Below are 20,642 nucleotides of genomic sequence, written 5' to 3'. Positions count from 1 at the left end.
TTGGGTTTAAGAAAAGTCAAAGATGGATCTGGATTGGAAGGCAAATAGGATCTGCAAAGTACAGTCAGCTGAAAGCAGAGGGAAAAGAGGGGAAAAGGAGAGATGCATTAACTGGTGTCAGTCCCTCAGAGAAAGCTTCCTCTACACACAGAGGACATGGACACAGCCTCGCAAGCTGATTGTTGCGTTGTTGTGGGCTGCACACACACCTCTCTTTGCTTGAACTCTGTGATTGGTTCTTTGGTGTTTGATGCACAGAGCTCCCCTCTGGTGTTGGACACATCTCTGAGTTTGATCTCCTTTAGTGTGCAGCAGTCCTTTACTATAAGACAACACGTCTGTAAACACACATGTTGATCAACTGTAGCAACTAGCACAGACATGAACACACACAGTAATGTGTTGACACAGAGAACTGCCAGGAAGGAGAATGACAGTGACTGGATTATAAGAGGCCCTCACACTCCAACACCGTGTGTGATGTGTGTTTGTGAGTGTGTGTGTGTGTGTGTGTTTGTGTGTGTCAGCTTTAATTTACTATGTCCAAGAGAAGAGCGGGGCCCTTTGAAGTGGCTCCTGGGGGCCCTGGCCAGCTTGCAGGAGTGGAACAGAGCTGAAGTCACTAGAGAGCTAGGACCTGAGCCCTAGGCTTGGGGCCCCTCTTCCTCTCCTCTCCTCTCCCCTCCTCACCATCCTCCTCTTTCTTCCTCCCTTCCTCTATCGCTCTCCCTCTCTCTCCCTCACTCCCTCTCTCCCTTTCTCTCCCTTCCTATTTACCTCCGTCTCTCTTTCTCTATCCCCTCTCTTCAAATCCACCATCACCTCTACCCCTACCATACCCCTACCATAGCTGTTTCATGGAGAAGTGTGTGTGTGTCACTGCATGTGTAAAAGAGGAGGGAATGTGTGTATTTATGTGCATGTCAGTGGTTCCCCTTTATGCATTTGGCAGCGGCGCACCACCGCTGCTAAATCGTGGCCGCCACTGCAAATATGTTTGTAGATTTTTTTGTTTTGTTCGTTTTTTTACATTGTCAGTTAAACTTAAGGCACTGCCTTAGTAGCAAACTTCCCAACCTGCGTCTGATCAGAAACCCTGAAAGTTTTCTGGCAGAATAATGAAGAGGCAGAGGGGAGGAGCCTGCATCAATCGTGGTCTCCCCTCCCTGCCTCCATAGGCTGGAAACCACCTCCTTACCAACAAGCCAGGGCTCCATTAGGTATAGTCTGGGGCATACAGGGTCATTTGTTTGCATCAATAATACATTCAAAGGATTTATCTAACTTTCAAATGAGTGTTCATTTACTGGTCCAAGAGTCAGGGACACAGGGAGGAGAGAAGTTAGAGGAGTGGAGGAGAGGGAGTAGAGGAGGTGAGAACGAGAGGAGAAGAGGAGGCGAGGGAGGAGAGGAGGCGAGAAGGAGAGGAGCAGAAGAGGAGAGGGAAGAGAGGAGGCGAGAAGGAGAGGAGAAGAAGAGAGGGAGGAGAGGAGGGAGTCTGGGAGAAGTTGTAAAAGGCTGAACAGCTGGCGTGCATGGGACATGTTTAATCCTTTATAGATCTGGTGGAGAGGAGGAGAGGATGAGAGGAGGAGAGGAGGTAATCTGTGTTGCTGGTATAATCTGGATACCATTTACAGCTCTACAACACACTAAACTGGAATTCTGCCATGTTCCTAACCTATGTGCCCCAGACTATACCTAACCTTGGACATAGGCCATAGTTTGGGTCTGAACCAATCAGGGCTGAGACTGAGGTGAACACAACGCAACAACCCTTGGAAGAGCTGCAAGGGCGAAGCAGAGAGAAAGAGCAGAGGAAGCTCAGCCACCTCACGTTCATAACAGATTACCTGCCCAACCACATAGTCTCTGATCATATGCCAGATGACAAAATGACAAAGAAGCGTTGTGTATGGGTAAATGCGAAGGTGTTGTACAGGTGTGAGTGTGTATGCTCATGCGAGCGAGCAAGTTTGTATGTCTCAGCTGGGAGATGCAGAGCGATAGGGAGGCACAGGTTGGACAGGACCTCTGAGGCCCTTCTGGCCTTTTGATCTCCGTGCCACACTAACGTCCACAGCACCAGGCCGGCTGGGAGTGGAGCGGAGCGGGGCTGGCCATGAACATATGCTGCCTCTCCCTGCCAAGGCCCAACGGCTCCCTCCAACAGCCCATGTATAAACAGCCACGCTGCTGCTCCTACTGCTCCACCACAAGCTAGACCTCTCCATCCAACACCACAGCCCTACTTAGTCAAACAAGGCTGCAGATGAAATAGGAGGGAGAGGGAGGGAGAGAGGGAGGAGGGAGGGAGGGAGGGAGGGAGGGAGGGGGAGAGAGGGAGAGTGAGGAGGAGGTATAAAGGGAGGGATGATAGTAGGGAGGGAGGTAGGGAGTAGATTGAAGAGATGGGAGTGGAGAGTATAGTGATGAGAGAGGTAGGGAGGGGAGGGAGGGAGGGAGGGGTGGTGGTTTGTGTCAGTTTCGTTTCCTCCTGGTGGTTTTTTTCCTCTAGCTGGGGATGTGGTTTGTCAGTTCTGTTTCCCTCTAGCTGGTGTGGGTTGTCAGTTCTCGTTTCCTCTAGCTAGGGTGGTGGTTTTGTCAAGTTCTGTTTCCTCTTAGCTGGGTGGTGGTTTGTCCAGTTCTGTTTTCCTCTAGCTAGGATGGTGGTTTTGTCCAGTTTCTGTTTCCTCTAGCCTGGGTGGTGGTTGTCAGTTCTGTTTCCCTCTAGCTAGGATGGTGGTTTGTCCAGTTCTGTTTCCTCTAGCTGGGTGGTGGTTGTCAGTTCTGTTTCCTATACGTGGATGGAGTGGTTTGTCAGTTCGTTTCCTCTAGCTGGGTTGAGTTGTTGTCATTTCATGTTCCTCCTACTGGGTGGTGGTTTTGTCAGTTCTGTTTCCTCTAACTAGGTTGGAGTGCTTTGTCAGTTCTGTTTCCCTCTAGCTGGGTGTGAGTTGTTTCAGTTTCTGTTTCCTCTAGCTGGGATGGTGGTTTGTCAGTTCGTTTCCTCTAGCTGGGTGGTGGTTTTGTCAGTTTCTGTTTCCTCTAGCTAGGTGGTGGTTTGTCAGTTCTGTTTCCTCTAGCCTGGATGGTGGTTTGTCAGTTATGTTTCCTTCTAACTGGGGGAGTGGTTTGTCCAGGTCTGTTTCCTCTAGCTGGGTGGAGTGGTTGTAAGGTCTGTTTCCTCTAGCTGGGTGGAGTGGTTTGTCAGGTCTGTTTCCTCTAGCTGGGTGGTGGTTTGTCAGTTTCTGTTTCTCTAGCTGGGTGGTGGTTTGGCAGTTCTGGTTTCCTCTAGCTGGTTGGTGATTTGTCAGTTCTGTTTCCGCTAGCTGGGGTGGTGGTTTGTCAGTTCTGTTTCTGTTTTACTCTAGCTGGGGTGGGTGGTTTGTCAGTTTCTGTTTCCTCTAGCTGGGTGGTGGTTTGTCAGTTCTGTTTCCTCCTAGCTTGGGGATGGTGGTTTGTCAGTTCTGTTTCCTCTAGCGGGGGGTGTCAGTCGTCCTCTAGGCTGGGTGGGTGGTTGTCAGTCTGTTTCCTATAACTGGGTGGAGTGGTGTGTCAGTTCTGTTTCCTCTAGCTGGGTGGAGTGGTTTGTCAGTTCTGTTTCCTCTAGCTTGGGTGGAGTGGTTTGTCAGTTCTGTTTCCTCTAGCTGGTGGGTGGTTTGTCAAGTTCTGTTTCACTCTAGCTAGGTGCTGGTTTGTCAGTTCGGTTTCCTCTAGCCTGGGTGGTGGTTTGTCTGTTTCTGTTTCCTCTAGCTGGATGGTGGTTTGTCAGTTCTGTTTCCCTAACTGGGTGGAGTGGTTTTGTCAGGTCTGTTTTCCTCTAGCTGGGTGGTGGTTTGTCAGTTCTGGTTCCTCTAGCTGGGTGGAGTGGTTTGTCAGGTCTGTTTCCTCTAGCTGGTGGTTGGTTTGTCAGTTCTGTTTCCTCTAGCTGGATGGTGGTTTGTCAGTTCTGTTTCTCTAGCTGGGTGGTGGTTGTCAGTTCTGTTTCCTCTAGCTGGGTGGAGTGGTTTGTCAGGTCTGTTTCCTCTAGCTGGGTGGAGTGGTTTGTCAGGTCTGTTTCCTCTAGCTGGGTGGTGGTTTGTCAGTTCTGTTTCCTCTAGCTGGGTGGTTTGTCAGTTCTGTTTCCTCTAGCTGGGTGGTGGTTTGTCAGTTCTGTTTCCTCTAGCTGGTTGGTGATTTGTCAGTTCTGTTTCCTCTAGCTGGGTGGTGGTTTGTCAGTTCTGTTTCCTCTAGCTGGGTGGTGGTTTGTCAGGTCTGTTTCCTCTAGCTGGGTGGTGGTTTGTCAGTTCTGTTTCCTCTAGCTGGGTGGAGTGGTTTGTCAGTTCTGTTTCCTCTAGCTGGGTGGTGGTTTGTCAGGTCTGTTTCCTCTAGCTTGGTGGAGTGGTTTGTCAGTTCTGTTTCCTCTAGCTGGGTGGAGTGGTTTGTCAGTTCTGTTTCCTCTAGCTGGGTGGAGTGGTTTGTCAGTTCTGTTTCCTCTAGCTGGGTGGAGTGGTTTGTCAGTTCGGTTTCCTCTAGCTGGGTGGAGTGGTTTGTCAGTTCTGTTTCCTCTAGCTGGGTGGAGTGGTTTGTCAGTTCTGTTTCCTCTAGCTGGGTGGTGGTTTGTCAGTTCTGTTTCCTCTAGCTGGGTGGAGTGGTTTGTCAGTTCTGTTTCCTCTAGCTGGGTGGAGTGGTTTGTCAGTTCTGTTTCCTCTAGCTGGGTGGTGGTTTGTCAGTTCTGTTTCCTCTAGCTGGGTGGAGTGGTTTGTCAGGTCTGTTTCCTCTAGCTGGGTGGAGTGGTTTGTCAGGTCTGTTTCCTCTAGCTGGGTGGTGGTTTGTCAGTTCTGTTTCCTCTAGCTGGGTGGTGGTTTGTCAGTTCTGTTTCCTCTAGCTGGGTGGTGGTTTGTCAGTTCTGTTTCCTCTAGCTAGGTGGTGGTTTGTCAGTTCTGTTTCCTCTAGCTGGGTGGTGGTTTGTCCGTTCTGTTTCCTCTAGCTGGATGGTGGTTTGTCAGTTCTGTTTCCTCTAGCTGGGTGGTGGTTTGTCAGTTCTATTTCCTCTAACTGGGTGGAGTGGTTTGTCAGTTCTGTTTCCTCTAGCTGGGTGGAGTTGTTTGTCAGTTCTGTTTCCTCTAGCTGGGTGGTGGTTTGTCAGTTCTGTTTCCTCTAGCTAGGTGGTGGTTTGTCAGTTCTGTTTCCTCTAGCTGGGTGGTGGTTTGTCAGTTCTGTTTCCTCTAGCTGGATGGTGGTTTGTCAGTTCTGTTTCCTCTAGCTGGGTGGTGGTTTGTCAGTTCTGTTTCCTCTAGCTAGGTGGTGGTTTGTCAGTTCTGTTTCCTCTAGCTGGGTGGTGGTTTGTCAGTTCTGTTTCCTCTAGCTGGATGGTGGTTTGTCAGTTCTGTTTCCTCTAGCTGGGTGGTGGTTTGTCAGTTCTGTTTCCTCTAACTGGGTGGAGTGGTTTGTCAGTTCTGTTTCCTCTAGCTGGGTGGAGTGGTTTGTCAGTTCTGTTTCCTCTAGCTGGGTGGAGTGGTTTGTCAGTTCTGTTTCCTCTAGCTGGGTGGTGGTTTGTCAGTTCTGTTTCCTCTAGCTAGGTGGTGGTTTGTCAGTTCTGTTTCCTCTAGCTGGATGGTGGTTTGTCAGTTATGTTTCCTCTAACTGGGTGGAGTGGTTTGTCAGGTCTGTTTCCTCTAGCTGGGTGGAGTGGTTTGTCAGGTCTGTTTCCTCTAGCTGGGTGGAGTGGTTTGTCAGGTCTGTTTCCTCTAGCTGGGTGGTGGTTTGTCAGTTCTGTTTCCTCTAGCTGGGTGGTGGTTTGTCAGTTCTGTTTCCTCTAGCTGGGTGGAGTGGTTTGTCAGTTCTGTTTCCTCTAGCTGGGTGGAGTGGTTTGTCAGTTCTGTTTCCTCTAGCTGGGTGGTGGTTTGTCAGTTCTGTTTCCTCTAGCTGGGTGGAGTGGTTTGTCAGTTCTGTTTCCTCTAGCTGGGTGGTGGTTTGTCAGTTCTGTTTCCTCTAGCTGGGTGGTGGTTTGTCAGTTCTGTTTCCTCTAGCTAGGTGGTGGTTTGTCAGTTCTGTTTCCTCTAGCTGGGTGGTGGTTTGTCAGTTCTGTTTCCTCTAGCTGGATGGTGGTTTGTCAGTTCTGTTTCCTCCAGCTGGGTGGTGGTTTGTCAGTTCTGTTTCCTCTAGCTAGGTGGTGGTTTGTCAGTTCTGTTTCCTCTAGCTGGATGGTGGTTTGTCAGTTCTGTTTCCTCTAGCTGGATGGTGGTTTGTCAGTTCTGTTTCCTCTAGCTGGGTGGTGGTTTGTCAGTTCTGTTTCCTCTAGCTGGGTGGTGGTTTGTCAGTTCTGTTTCCTCTAGCTGGGTGGTGGTTTGTCAGTTCTGTTTCCTCTAGCTGGATGGTGGTTTGTCAGTTCTGTTTCCTCTAGCTGGGTGGTGGTTTGTCAGTTCTGTTTCCTCTAACTGGGTGGAGTGGTTTGTCAGTTCTGTTTCCTCTAGCTGGGTGGAGTGGTTTGTCAGTTCTGTTTCCTCTAGCTGGGTGGAGTGGTTTGTCAGTTCTGTTTCCTCTAGCTGGGTGGTGGTTTGTCAGTTCTGTTTCCTCTAGCTAGGTGGTGGTTTGTCAGTTCTGTTTCCTCTAGCTGGGTGGTGGTTTGTCTGTTCTGTTTCCTCTAGCTGGATGGTGGTTTGTCAGTTCTGTTTCCTCTAACTGGGTGGAGTGGTTTGTCAGGTCTGTTTCCTCTAGCTGGGTGGTGGTTTGTCAGTTCTGTTTCCTCTAGCTGGGTGGAGTGGTTTGTCAGTTCTGTTTCCTCTAGCTGGGTGGTGGTTTGTCAGTTCTGTTTCCTCTAGCTGGATGGTGGTTTGTCAGTTCTGTTTCCTCTAGCTGGGTGGTGGTTTGTCAGTTCTGTTTCCTCTAGCTGGGTGGAGTGGTTTGTCAGGTCTGTTTCCTCTAGCTGGGTGGAGTGGTTTGTCAGGTCTGTTTCCTCTAGCTGGGTGGTGGTTTGTCAGTTCTGTTTCCTCTAGCTGGGTGGTGGTTTGTCAGTTCTGTTTCCTCTAGCTGGTTGGTGATTTGTCAGTTCTGTTTCCTCTAGCTGGGTGGTGGTTTGTCAGTTCTGTTTCCTCTAGCTGGGTGGTGGTTTGTCAGGTCTGTTTCCTCTAGCTGGGTGGTGGTTTGTCAGTTCTGTTTCCTCTAGCTGGGTGGAGTGGTTTGTCAGTTCTGTTTCCTCTAGCTGGGTGGTGGTTTGTCAGGTCTGTTTCCTCTAGCTTGGTGGAGTGGTTTGTCAGTTCTGTTTCCTCTAGCTGGGTGGAGTGGTTTGTCAGTTCTGTTTCCTCTAGCTGGGTGGAGTGGTTTGTCAGTTCTGTTTCCTCTAGCTGGGTGGAGTGGTTTGTCAGTTCGGTTTCCTCTAGCTGGGTGGAGTGGTTTGTCAGTTCTGTTTCCTCTAGCTGGGTGGAGTGGTTTGTCAGTTCTGTTTCCTCTAGCTGGGTGGTGGTTTGTCAGTTCTGTTTCCTCTAGCTGGGTGGAGTGGTTTGTCAGTTCTGTTTCCTCTAGCTGGGTGGAGTGGTTTGTCAGTTCTGTTTCCTCTAGCTGGGTGGAGTGGTTTGTCAGTTCTGTTTCCTCTAGCTGGGTGGAGTGGTTTGTCAGTTCTGTTTCCTCTAGCTGGGTGGAGTGGTTTGTCAGGTCTGTTTCCTCTAGCTGGGTGGAGTGGTTTGTCAGTTCTGTTTCCTCTAGCTGGGTGGTGGTTTGTCAGTTCTGTTTCCTCTAGCTGGGTGGAGTGGTTTGTCAGTTCTGTTTCCTCTAGCTGGGTGGAGTGGTTTGTCAGTTCTGTTTCCTCTAGCTGGGTGGAGTGGTTTGTCAGTTCTGTTTCCTCTAGCTGGGTGGTGGTTTGTCAGTTCTGTTTCCTCTAGCTGGGTGGTGGTTTGTCAGTTCTGTTTCCTCTAGCTGGGTGGAGTGGTTTGTCAGTTCTGTTTCCTCTAGCTGGGGGGAAGTGGTTTGTCAGTTCTGTTTCCTCTAGCTGGGTGGAGTGGTTTGTCAGTTCTGTTTCCTCTAGCTGGGTGGTGGTTTGTCAGTTCTGTTTCCTCTAGCTGGGTGGAGTGGTTTGTCAGTTCTGTTTCCTCTAGCTGGGTGGAGTGGTTTGTCAGTTCTGTTTCCTCTAGCTGGGTGGAGTGGTTTGTCAGTTCTGTTTCCTCTAGCTGGGTGGAGTGGTTTGTCAGTTATGTTTCCTCTAGCTGGGTGGTGGTTTGTCAGTTCTGTTTCCTCTAGCTGGGTGGAGTGGTTTGTCAGTTCTGTTTCCTCTAGCTGGGTGGAGTGGTTTGTCAGTTCTGTTTCCTCTAGCTGGGTGGAGTGGTTTGTCAGTTCTGTTTCCTCTAGCTGGGTGGAGTGGTTTGTCAGTTCTGTTTCCTCTAGCTGGGTGGTGGTTTGTCAGTTCTGTTTCCTCTAGCTGGGTGGAGTGGTTAGCGGTTCAACGCCACGGAGTGATTTATACGGCACGCGCACCATTAATCCTGCAGCCATGCAAGGCTCTGCTGAGTAATTGATCTGGCTGCTACTGTAACTAAATCCCTCAAAAACAATGACACCTTCTTCCTCCACCCCACCCCTGCCCAGACTCCCCAGCCTCTCTACAGGACTGTAACTGTGAGAAAACAACTTCACTTCAGACTTTCTCAGAAGTTTGGCTCGTAAAAAGAAAGGAGTGTGAGTGATGTTTGATTTGTGTGTGTAAGTGTGTGTGTGCACACGCCAATGTGTGTGTGTGTGTGTGTGTGTGACACCAGAGGTCGCCACCAGAGGTCGCATCCCCCCACACTGTGACTGAGACTACAAAGACACTACTCAGCTGCCTACATAAACCTCTATGCTCGGGTCGGGCAGAGCAGACAGGGAGCTAGCACGTCCAGTGACAAACCTTGGCAGCCCCATATTCTCCCAGACAACTGAGCCCGACTAGGAGACTATTTGTCGTACGTCCCATGTGCCATCCTATTTCCAATAGCGCACTCCTTTAGACCAGAGTCCATTAAGTGCACTATATAGGCAATAGGGTGCCATTTGGGATGCAGTTTAGGAGTGACCCCTTTTGTGTCTAGAGACAGTAAACCACTAAAACTCATGCTTAACCTCCAACCCATGCTTGGAGTTGGAGGTTAAGAATGACCCCTAATTTATGTTCTCCCAGCCTGGCTTGTTGACCTGTCTCTGCATACTGCATTTAAAGTAATAAGTATCTGCTTGAACGCCCCGGTGCCATAAATCAGAGGGAAAAGGACCTGTCATCTTTGTAAACAATGCATGGGCCCAGTTATCATTAAAAACAAAGGAGGGCTGGGGGAGAGAGTCCACGCATACTGATGAGGAAGGGACCGATCACACTCTTGGTTGGCTCTTTGAGCCTTCACACAAACATAACACTACACTTCTCTGGGTGGCTTTCTGACTCATCAAAATGAAACAGGATGTTGCATCACTATCCTCTCAGTGAACTGCAGTCAGTTATTTCATCAAAATGAAACAGGAAGCTGCATCACTATCCTCTCAGTGAACTGCAGTCAGTTATTTCATCAAAATGAAACAGGAAGCTGCATCACTATCCTCTCAGTGAACTGCAGTCAGTTATCTCATCAAAATGAAACAGGAAGTTGCATCACTATCCTCTCAGTGAACTGCAGTCAGTTATCTCATCAAAATGAAACAGGAAGTTGCATCACTATCCTCTCAGTGAACTGCAGTCAGTTATCTCATCAAAATGAAACAGGAAGTTGCATCACTATCCTCTCAGTGAACTGCAGTCAGTTATTGGAGTTATTCCATGCAAGGCTGCGCATCATATTTCCATAGCAGGTCCCTTTCGGGTACAAAACGAGTAGCAGACGTTCCTTGTGGCACCTCTCTCTCTCTCTCTCTCTCTCTCTCTCTCTCTCTCTCTCTCTCTCTCTCTCTCTCTCTCTCTCTCTCTCTCTCTCTCTCTCTCTCTCTTTCTCACTCTCACTCTCACTCTCACTGCCTGACTGACTGAGGTTGGACTTGGACAGACTCTCTTCCTCATCTCTGTGCAAAGGTCCCCATCATCTCCAACAGCAGCTGGGAGAACCAGGGGGGGGGGGGGGGGGGGGGGGGAGCTACAGAGACAGAGAAGGGACTCTCTGTAATTTGACATTCTGGAGAGAGGCCCAGCTTTGGAGACCAGGGGAGCTCTCTGTGGCACGTATCCTGGGGTGAGAGCACATTACTGGGCCTTGGCCAGGGTCTAGCTGGGCTTAGCTGGGTCTGAGACCACAAGACAGAGACCGGGTCTGGGCTGGCTGGGTCTAGCAGGGACAGCCACAGAGAGAGATGTGTTCCTGGAGAAAAGAAGGAACTAGGCCAAGGGCCTCATTTATCAATCATGCACAGGTACAAATCTGTGCGTAAACCATGCGTGGGATCATTTCCACGCAAAGTGTGAGATTTATCAATATGAACGTTGCTTCAGAGGGTGCATACATTTACGCACAGCCATGACCATGCATATGCACAGTGCCAAGTGGTGGAATAAGGGAACTGCTTGTCAAGAGTAGAATGGGGACAATATATGTTGAAAATGTGTGAAATTGTGAGAGTAATAATTAAATCATTTTTAGATTTCATTGTATTTCCATTAAGAATGAATGCAACATATCTACACAGGCATATCATTTGATCAGATCAGTGCATCTGTTAAGATAATTATCCACATCAAGTACAGTCATTTGTTAAATTAGAGGCACGTGTGAAAGTGAAACCATTGTTGAAATCACAGGAGATTGGTGGCAACTTAATTGGGGAGGACGGGCTCCTGGTAATGGAAGGAACGGAACAGTGGAATGGTATCAAATGATCCCCATTCCATTCCCTTCCTTCCAGCCATTACTTTGAGCAGTCCTCCCCTCAGCAGCCTCCTGTGGTTGAAATACTATAAAAGACAGAGATAATGGAAATAAATGAGAGATGTCTAATCTTGCTCTGTTGGAAGATTTGGCACAAGCTGCATTTTGCAGAGAGTGTGATTTTAGAGACAGGTGGGACCTTTTCTGCAGAAAGTACAGACGCAGTTCCCGAAACCAATCGTATAAGATTTTTGTAAGGATTTAAGACCTACTTTAAAAAAGCAAACACATGCCATTCCGCTGCACATCCAAGTGTATATCCACACCGGTTTTTGGCAACGGGCACTTTCAGCGGGAGCTTCAATAAGCCATCCATCCTCAACAGTTCCCTCCTATAGGCATATAGGCCAACATTACTGTTCTGCAGAATGAACGAGTCGTGTGTTCCACCTGGCCACCACATTCAGCATCGTCTCTTGAGCATCACATAACCTATCACTTGCACACACAGAGTGGAAGCCTTTTCTGTTCTCATAAATTCAATCGTTTTGGGATGGTGGTTTTAAGGCGATGTGGGGGCCGTCTATTGGTCCGTTCCTATTTGGGAACCCATTGATGGCATCATGGCAAAGAAACCCATCTTGACTTCAACCTGTTGTGTGATGGTGTATGGAAATGGTATGTGTTACTGTTTGTTTCTCTGATGATTGCATCCAAAACGTTGGCTCATTGAGGGCTGTGAGATGTTGATTGTCAAGTTCCCGCTGAGAAAAGTGCCCGTTGCCAAAAACCCAAGGGTGGATAGCACTTGGATGTGCAGCGAAATGGCATGTGTTTGCTTTTTTAAAGTAGGTCTTAAATCCTTGCAAAAATCCTATACGATTGGTTTTGGGAAACGATATCTGATGAGCCAATCTGTACTTTCTGCACGCAGTCTGAGAAATGCAGCGTGTGCCAAATCTTCCAACAGAGCAAGATCAGACATCTCTCATTCTATTTCCATTATCTCCATCTTTTATAATATTTACACAATGGTTTCACTTTCACACGTGCCTCTAATTTAACAAATGACTGTACTTTATATAGATTATTATCGTAACAAATGCACTGATGTGGTCAAATTATATTGCAGGTCAAAGATATGTTGCATGAATTCACAATGGAAATACAAGGACATCTAAAAATGATTGGCAGTTCCCTTATTCCACCACTTGGCACTGTGCATATGCATGGTCATGGCTGTGCGTAAATGTATGCACCCTCAGAAGCAACGTTCATATTGATAAATCTCACACTTTGCGTGGAAATGATCCCACGCATGGTTTACGCATAGATTTGTACCTGTGCATGATTGATAAATGAGGCCCCAGGAGAAGTGAGTTCCTCTAACTAACTATCCTTTAGAACAATTAGCTCGTATCATTAGCTCCTTGAAAGCTGAGTCTCCATCCCTAAGTGGTACTTGACGAGAACACATCTGGTTCTACCTGTAAAGAGGCCTCCAGCCCTGCTCTACTATAATGGGCTTTGGTGGCTGGTTGAGGTCTAAGAAGTGCTGCCACTGCATTTTAGTGTAGGGAGAAGTTACAGGGGGCTACATAGCTGGAAAAGAAAGTGTCTGAGTTGACAAGGAAGAAAGTATGCAAACGAGACATCTATACCTCTCTATATATATAGTCCTCCTCTCCTCCTGTATCAGCTTAATGATATGTGTTATCTGTCAGGAGAGTGCAGGGGAAGCCACTCCAGCCTACATACAAACACGCGCCCACACAAACACACACAGACACACACACACACAGGACAAAACCCATCTTAATTAGCGCTCCTCTCCATCTGATAAATAACGGTGGGACAGGGACGCTGTCTGGTGGGTCTGTCTGTGTCTGCCTACAGATAAGACACGCTGTGTGTCTGTCTCTGTCACAGGAGTAGGAAGAGAGGAGAGTTGATCTGTGTGTGTCACCTTCTGTCTGTGGCTGCCATCCTTCACACACACCGTGACAGAGGGGACCGCCACCGCCATGCTGCTACCCTCCATGAGCCGCGTCAGGGCTGACACATTCCAGCGGCTCCCCCACCCCCCTGGTGTGGCCCTCTGGGCCCTTGCAGGCCCCTGTAACCCTGCCCTATCTCATTATGTGGACGACGTCTCTGGGAGCTCTGTGTTGTGCTGTCTGACTGTCAGTGGGGAGAATGCCACACTGTGGGGTCCTGGGACCATGCCACTCTCTAGTGTGTGTGTGGTCTGTATGTCTGGCTGTCAGTCAGTTTGTCTGTCTACTAGCCCCCTGTCCCTGTTGAATTCTCCTCACACAGTCTGAAGACACAGGTGGGAGGCTTATTAGACAGCGCAGGATGTCAAACCTAATGCCTGACTCAAATGTCACAGTTTTTTAATGACCAGCCCCAACAACAACACAATGCTTCCTTCTATTTTTATTCATCTATTATATTTGTGCCATTCACCACGCACGGTAAAATATCACTGAATGTGGACATTTACAGAGGAAGTTTGACAATGGGGGAGTATGATGTTCAAATGACACCCTACTTCCTATATAGTGCACTACTTTGACCAAGGTCCATAGGACTCTGGTCAAAAGCAGTGCACTATGTAGGGAATAGGGTGCCATTTGGGACACACACTGAGAGTGTGAGGAAGGGTTGTTACCACTATCCAGGCAGGCTGTGGATGATTCACATGAATACAACGCTGTGCGGAGGCCTGCATGCAGAATGACAAATAGAACAGAACAATCAGCATCTTGAAACAGCTGAAATGACAGTTAATACATTTACTGGCAAACACACAAACTGACAGTGGAAGTGAATACCATATCTCTGATTGCTATAACTTGCATGAGCAATGACAGCATGGTGTAGATTGGAGGGGAGATTGAATTTCATGTTCTTTCAGATGCAGTTTGAAATGTGAGATTTGTTTTGTGGTACTGTACAGACTCCCCCCTCCCTGTCTAACACCCTTCTCAGTAGGAGACTGAAGCAGTATGTTAACTAATGTAGACCACTGCACCAGACAGTGCCTCAACTCACTGTCCACTGTAGAGAAATCTCATGTGATTTGGGATTCCCTTTTTATTATTTTCCTTTGCTGTAAAAACCCACCTAGTGGGGAGAATTGTCCTCAATAATACCAATGTTTGCTACTGACATGCTAGCCATCTCATTATGGTTGATTAGGAGATGGAACGTAGGGCACAGTGTGTACGGCGTGTGTGTGTGTGTCAACTGGGCGTGTGTGTGTTTTCATGCATGTGAAAGATAAGGTGAGTGATAATGAGTGATAATGAGAGAGAGAATAAAGAGAGATCAGTACGTTAATAAGTGTGAGATGTGCTGAGGTAACTCTCTCTCTCTCTGTGTTTGTTCTGTAATAGTGTGTCGCCTTCCTGCCGCAGCGCTCCGCCACCTCAGGTGGGTGATTAGGACTAATTATATAATTACACTAAATGTGATAATAAACCGCATAGAGGAAATCAGCTCCATCATCACCAGCCTATTAAGACAAACAACTCTAACACACAATCACAAAGCCTACACCTACAGTTAAAGTTGGAAGTTTACATACACTTAGGTTGGAGTCATTAAAACTTGTTCGTCAACCACTGCACACATTTCTTGTTAACAAACTACAGTTTTGGCAAGTCGGTTAGGACATCTACTTTGTACATGACACAAGTAATTTTTCCAACAATTGTTTACAGACAGATTATTTCACTTATAATTCACTGTATCACAATTCCAGTGGGTCAGAAGTTTACATAAACTAAGCTGACTGCCTTTAAACAGCTTGGAAAATTCCAGAAAATTATGTCATGGCTTTAGAAGCTTCTGATAGGCTAATTGGCATCATTTGAGTCAATTGGAGGTGTACCTGTGGATGTATTTCAAGGCCTACCTTCAAACTCAGTGCCTCTTTGCTTGACATAATGGGAAAAATCAAAAGAAATCAGCCAGGCCCTCAGAAAAAAATTTGTAGACATCCACAAGTTTGGTTCATCCTCCGGAGCAATTTCCAAACGCCTGAAGGTACCATGTTAATCTGTACAAACAATGGTACGCAAGTATAAACACCATGGGACCACGCAGCCATCATACTGCTCAGGAAGGAGACGCGTTCTGTCTCCTAGAGATGAACGTACTTTGGTGCGAAAAGTGCAAATCAATCCCAGAACAACAGCAAAGGACCTTGTGAAGATGCTGGAGGAAACAGGTACAAAAGTATCTATATCCACAGTAAAACGAGTCCTATATCGACATAACCTGAAAGGCCGCTCGGCAAGGAAGAAGCCACTGCTCCAAAACCGCCGTAAAAAAAGCCAGACTACGGTTTGCAACTGCACATGGGGACAAAGATCGTACTTTTTGGAGAAATGTCCTCTGGTCTGATGAAACAAAAATAGAACTGTTTGGCCATAATGACCATCATTATGTTTGGAGGAAAAAGGGGGAGGCTTGCAAGCCGAAGAACACCATCCCAACCGTGAAGCACGGGGGTGGCAGCATCATGTTGTGGGGGTGCTTTGCTGCAGGAGGGACTGGTGCACTTCACAAACTAGATGGCATCATGAGGAGGAAAATGATGTGGATATATTGAAGCAACATCTCAAGACATCAGTCAGGAAGTTAAAGCTTGGTCGCAAATGGGTCTTCCAAATTGACAATGACCCCAAGCATACTTCTAAAGTTGTGGCAAAATGGCTTAAGGACAACAAAGTCAAGGTATTGGAGTGGCCATCACAAAGCCCTGACCTCAATCCTACAGTGGGCAGAATTGTGGGCAGAATTGAAAAAGCGTGTGCGAGCAAGGGGGCCTACAAACCTGACTCGGTTACACCAGCTCTGTCAGGAGGAATGGCCCAAATTCACCCAACTTTTTGTGGGAAGCTTGTAGAAGGCTACCCGAAACGTTTGACCCAAGTTAAACAATTTAAAGGCAATGCTACCAAATACTAATTGAGTGTATGTAAACTTCTGACCCACTGGGAATGTGATGAAAGAAATAAAAGCTGAAATAAATCGTTCTCTCTACTGTTATTCAGACATTTCACATTCTTAAAATAAAGTGGTGATCCTAACTGACCTAAGACAGGGAATTTTTACTAGGAATAAATGTCAGGAATTGTGAAAAACTGAGTTTAAATGTATTTGGCTAAGGTGTATGTAAACTTCCGACTTCAACTGTACATGCATGCACACGGTCATGATTCACCCAATACCAAAAGTACAGGAACACACACACACACATGCCCTCTAAGCACACCTGTGAGTAAAAAGCGATTTGCTCCCTGACACACAGTAACGGCCAATAAAACAACTGCTGACTCGCTCCCAAAGCCAGCCGAGGGGAGCGGAGGGACAAATGAACACAAACTCTCTGTAAAAGCCTGCTCCTCTGAGGATTCTCCGATGTTAGAGCCAAACGCTCCATCCTGGCTGAGTGGGAAAACACTATCGCATCACACACACGCTCAGTCCACTCAGAGAGGAGAGAATAGTTCATCTCATTTCTACATTCAGGGGAGGAGAGGGTGCTGGAGAGATGGAATGTAGGAAAAGAAAGGATGAGGACTGTGTGAGCAGCATGGGGTGGAAGCAGGGGATAATTAGTGTTAATAAAGCCTAATGGAATTCAGCCTCACCACGTCAGGTGTGAGATGATCTGATTACTGCCCAGACGGAGACAGAGAAGAACGAACGGGGGAAATTGGGAAGTGATCCGTTAATCCTTCCAGACCCTTTGTCTCCCAGTGTGCGTGCGTTTGAGCGGGAAGGAGAAGTATTATTGGACAGTATAAGTTAGTTTCAGTCTATGATGAGACTATCTCTAAAGTGGATGGTCTCTCTCTCTCTCTCTCTCTCTCTCTCTCTCTCTCTCTCTCTCTCTCTCTCTCTCTCTCTCTCTCTCTCTCTCTCTCTCTCTCTCTCTCTCTCTCTCTCTCTCTCTCTCTCTCTCTCTCTCTCTCTCTACATTATGTCATATATATCATACAAGTACAAATTATGTACAACTTCATATATTATGTAGCTGGGTAGTTGCCATATAGCCAAAACAATTTCCATTTAAATTAAAGTTAAAAAAAAACTATAGTTACAATAATCTATGTCTAATCAACTCAAAATGGTATATGGCCAGCTTTAATTTTGAGCTTATATCCAATTGAATGAACCATTTAAATACATTAGTGCCTTAAAGTTGTCCTCTGGTGTGACATTACAATGAATGGTAATACAGTAGAAAGGTTTAACGATCCCCAATTATTTGTTACTCATTATTTAGTTACTTCTGTCTTTAAATCAGTAATCATATTCTGGAATTTCAAATGAAAAACATAATTTCCTTCTATAATGATGATAACCAAGTGTCTGCTATTGCATTTTGGGTAAGATTCACAGTAATTTCACTAAATTTCACTAGATAAAAAGCAATTATTTACACTACACAACAGGCAGTCCCATTTTACTGTTAAAACATAACATGCTTCTAAACATCAGTTCTAAACATCAGTAATGGCACCTCATTAAAGGATTTGAACTGTACTCATTCCAATAACAGGTCCCCAAAAGAGACCTATATTGATATTTTTCATCACTACCTCCCCAAATCTGCAGTGGATCATTTGAGTGCCTGCTGCCTTCCTTGGATGTGGTAGCCGTTTCTCAGGCTCCCTCTCCGGAATCGAACCCTGATTCCTCGTTATTCATGGTCACCATGATAGGCACGGAAACTACCATCGAAAGTTGTTAGGCAGACATTCAAATGAGATACCAGTGCCACGAAGGGTCACCAAAAGGCTATGGAGCACCCGAAAGCACGCTGTATGGGTTTTGGGTCTGATAAATGTACGTGTCCCTAAACTCAGCACTTGTTGGCATATCTTAGCAATAGAATTGTGACAGTTATAAAGTAACACTGGAGCAATCAATGGAACCATAACTGATATCATGAGCCATTCACAGTTTCACTGTACTGACCGTGTGTACTCACACTTGAATGGCTTCATATTTGGGACAAGAATATGGCAGGATCAACCAGGTAGAGCAGGGGGGGACAGTCTCCAAAAGAGGCACGGCTGATAGAGGCCCTCCCAGGGTGGATCCCTTATGCCAATCGGTCAGGAGAAAAACTGGAGCGAGACCGAGGGGAGGGATGTTCTAATGCAGGGAGTGAGAACCAGGAATGGAAGCACCACAGCCTCCATTACCTGCCTGTAACATCACTAGGCCAGGTAAAATAACTAGACCCTCCCCAGAGCATAGAGACAGACCAAGATGTCGGCAGAGCAATGTTCACCTGCCGAGAGTGAGAAACCAGGCATGGGATAATGAATACATAAACATTACACTCAGAACCACTTTAAATGATCAAAACTATAGCAGGATACAAAAAGGTTTAATGCAAATAAGTGTAATCATCAGAGAAGTTTATTAATGGGTTATGTCCCCCGGAGTGACAGCTATTTTATTTCCTCTGGTGTGACACCATCTTAATGTAACACCAAGGGAGAAAACTGTCACACCATTGGAAATCTCAGGCTGTATTGGTCCATTTTGGGCCTTATTGTTAGAAGTAAGCCTTCCATATGATTTCACCACAACATGTTTTCATTGCTTTTTATACTTCAATAGTCAAAAAATATATATATTTTCATTTATACATTCAAAAGACGTCACACCAAAGGACAAAAAAACTGACCCCTTTAATGGAAGTGGAAGTGCAATATTTAGATATTTCTATAAAGTTTACAATCTGTTCAGACCATGTGCTCCAGCCATGTCTTCTGTACTTCCTCATTGTAAGAGAACCCTAACCAGCACAATGGTGCCTAAATGCTGGCTTGTTGTTTAATCACAGAATTGTGTCACACCAAGTGAACATTGCTTTTAGGGACAACATGTAATCAATCAGAACTATTTAGAAATATCATGAATAGACTTAAGGACTATTGTTTCTTGAAATATACTTCTGTGTTATAACTAAAAGAGTAGGTGAAGAGAGAATTTAATTAACTTTTTAATTAATTTAATTAAGTTCAAAGTTCCACAACCTTACCTGGGACAGTCACACATTTGGACAATTGTCATGTTTGTAAAAAAAATTCAGAACAAATTATAAACTGCATGAATTTACTCATGATCCAAGTAAAAAAATTACGCTTTTAATATTATATTACAATTATAGACAATTGAAGTTATATTATTGTTTGCCAACATGGACAAGAAAAAAGGAGCGTCACATCAACTATAGAGCTAACATAAGTCTGAACATATGTTTACGTGTGCATTGTCTACGACCAAATGTGATAACTGTTATAATGTAGTTATGATGCTCTGTGTTTGTGATTGGCTAGACGTACTGTTCCTGAGTGTACGGACTATGTAACTGTGCTAATTTGTGTAAGTGTGAGTGTGTGTGTCTGCTGATGTGTAATTACGAGTGGCTGTAGGCGTGACTCTACAGTGTGTGATGTGTGTGTCTGTTGATGTGTAATTATGGTCACTAATGGAGTGCATGTGTCGGAGGGTGTGTTCCTAACTGTCACTCTCTGTCCCACCCCTCCACCCCCCGTCTTTGGCACTGGCATCTCTGACTCACTTCACAGCCAGCCCAACATGCTCCGATCTGTGTGTGTGTGTCGGCGTGAACTTTTCAACCCCCTCCTCTCCCCAGGCCTGCTATTGACTGCTGATATTGGCTGAATATCCTAGTTTGGATGTGACAGGAGAGGGAAACAAGTGTGTGTGTGTATGTGTGTGTGTATATGTGTGTATGTGTGTGTGTACCTGTGTTGATGTCACAGCAGCAGATTACGGGGCATGACATAGAGAGAGAATACATGCCCAGTTCTGCCTGCTTCGAAAAGTCTCTTCTCATCTGAGAGCCCATCTAGTGTGTCCCATCCTATCCTGTGACGGCTCCTCTTCTCATCTGAGAGCCCATCTAGTGTGTCCCATCCTATCCTGTGACGGCTCCTCTTCTCATTTGGCTCTGCTCTGTGTGTTCCTCTGAGGAGGCCGTGTGTGTGGAGGGCTCAGAGCAGAGAGCTCAGTTTGCGTCACAAATGGCACCCTATTCCCTGTTTAGTGCACTGCTTTTTTGGGGCCCTGATCAAAAGTAGTGCACTATGTAGGGAACATGGTGCCATATGGGACATAGTCTCTGCTCTCTCTGACTGAGGGTATGTCTAACTTCTGAGAGAGGGACAGGGAGAGGAGAGGGAAAGGTGAGGGAGAAGGGGGAGAGGAGAAGAACAGGGAGAGGGAGAGGAGAGGGACAAGGAGAGTAGAGGGAAAGGAGAGGGAGGAGAGGGAGAGGAGAGGAAGAGGGAGAGCGGGAGGAGAGGGACAGGGAAAGGAGAGGGAGGAGAGGGAGAGGTACAGGGAGCTGAGAGGGAAAGGAGAGGGAGGAGAGGGAGAGGAGAGGAAGAGGGAAAGGGAGAGGGACAGGGAGCTGAGAGGGAAAGGAGAGGGAGGAGAGGGAGAGGAGAGGAAGAGGGAGAGTGGGAGGAGAGGGACAGGGAGAGAAGAGGGAAATGAGAGGGAGGAGAGGGAGAAGGAGAGGAGAGGGAAAGGAGAGGGAGGAGAGGGGCAGGGAGAGGAGAGGGAAAGGAGAGGGAGGAGAGGGAGAGGAGCAGGCGTCATTATACCAGGTGAAGATACCTTGCTCAGCCTGCCTGCTGCTATCTCCCCCCAACACCTGCTCCAGCTCCAGATGAGATCAGCAGAGTGGGGCAGAGGTGGGCACAGGGAAGCGTGCTGCTGGAGAGCCAGGCACGTAAAGGAGAGATGGAGGGAGAGGGATGGAGGGAGAGGCATGGA

The 20,642-nt window shown here is 46.8% G+C and overlaps 1 protein-coding gene across 1 annotated transcript in view; it reads right to left on the bottom strand.

Moving 5' to 3' along the window:
- The window catches only part of LOC120058628 (calmodulin-binding transcription activator 1-like), a 475,337-nt gene that overhangs the window by 77,256 nt on the left and 377,439 nt on the right, over positions 1 to 20,642 (bottom strand). The window contains exons 6-7 of the mRNA XM_039007387.1: positions 17,808 to 17,821; positions 10,475 to 10,494 (exon numbers count right to left, since the gene is read on the bottom strand). Coding sequence (XP_038863315.1) covers positions 10,475 to 10,494; positions 17,808 to 17,821 — 34 coding nt within the window. The remainder of the gene's footprint in view (positions 1 to 10,474; positions 10,495 to 17,807; positions 17,822 to 20,642) is intronic.

The sequence above is a fragment of the Salvelinus namaycush genome, chromosome 14 (assembly GCF_016432855.1).
Source record: "Salvelinus namaycush isolate Seneca chromosome 14, SaNama_1.0, whole genome shotgun sequence".
Lineage (NCBI taxonomy): Eukaryota > Metazoa > Chordata > Actinopteri > Salmoniformes > Salmonidae > Salvelinus > Salvelinus namaycush.
The sequence above is the reverse complement of the archived record's forward strand: the minus strand, read 5'-3'. Positions and strand labels throughout refer to the sequence as shown.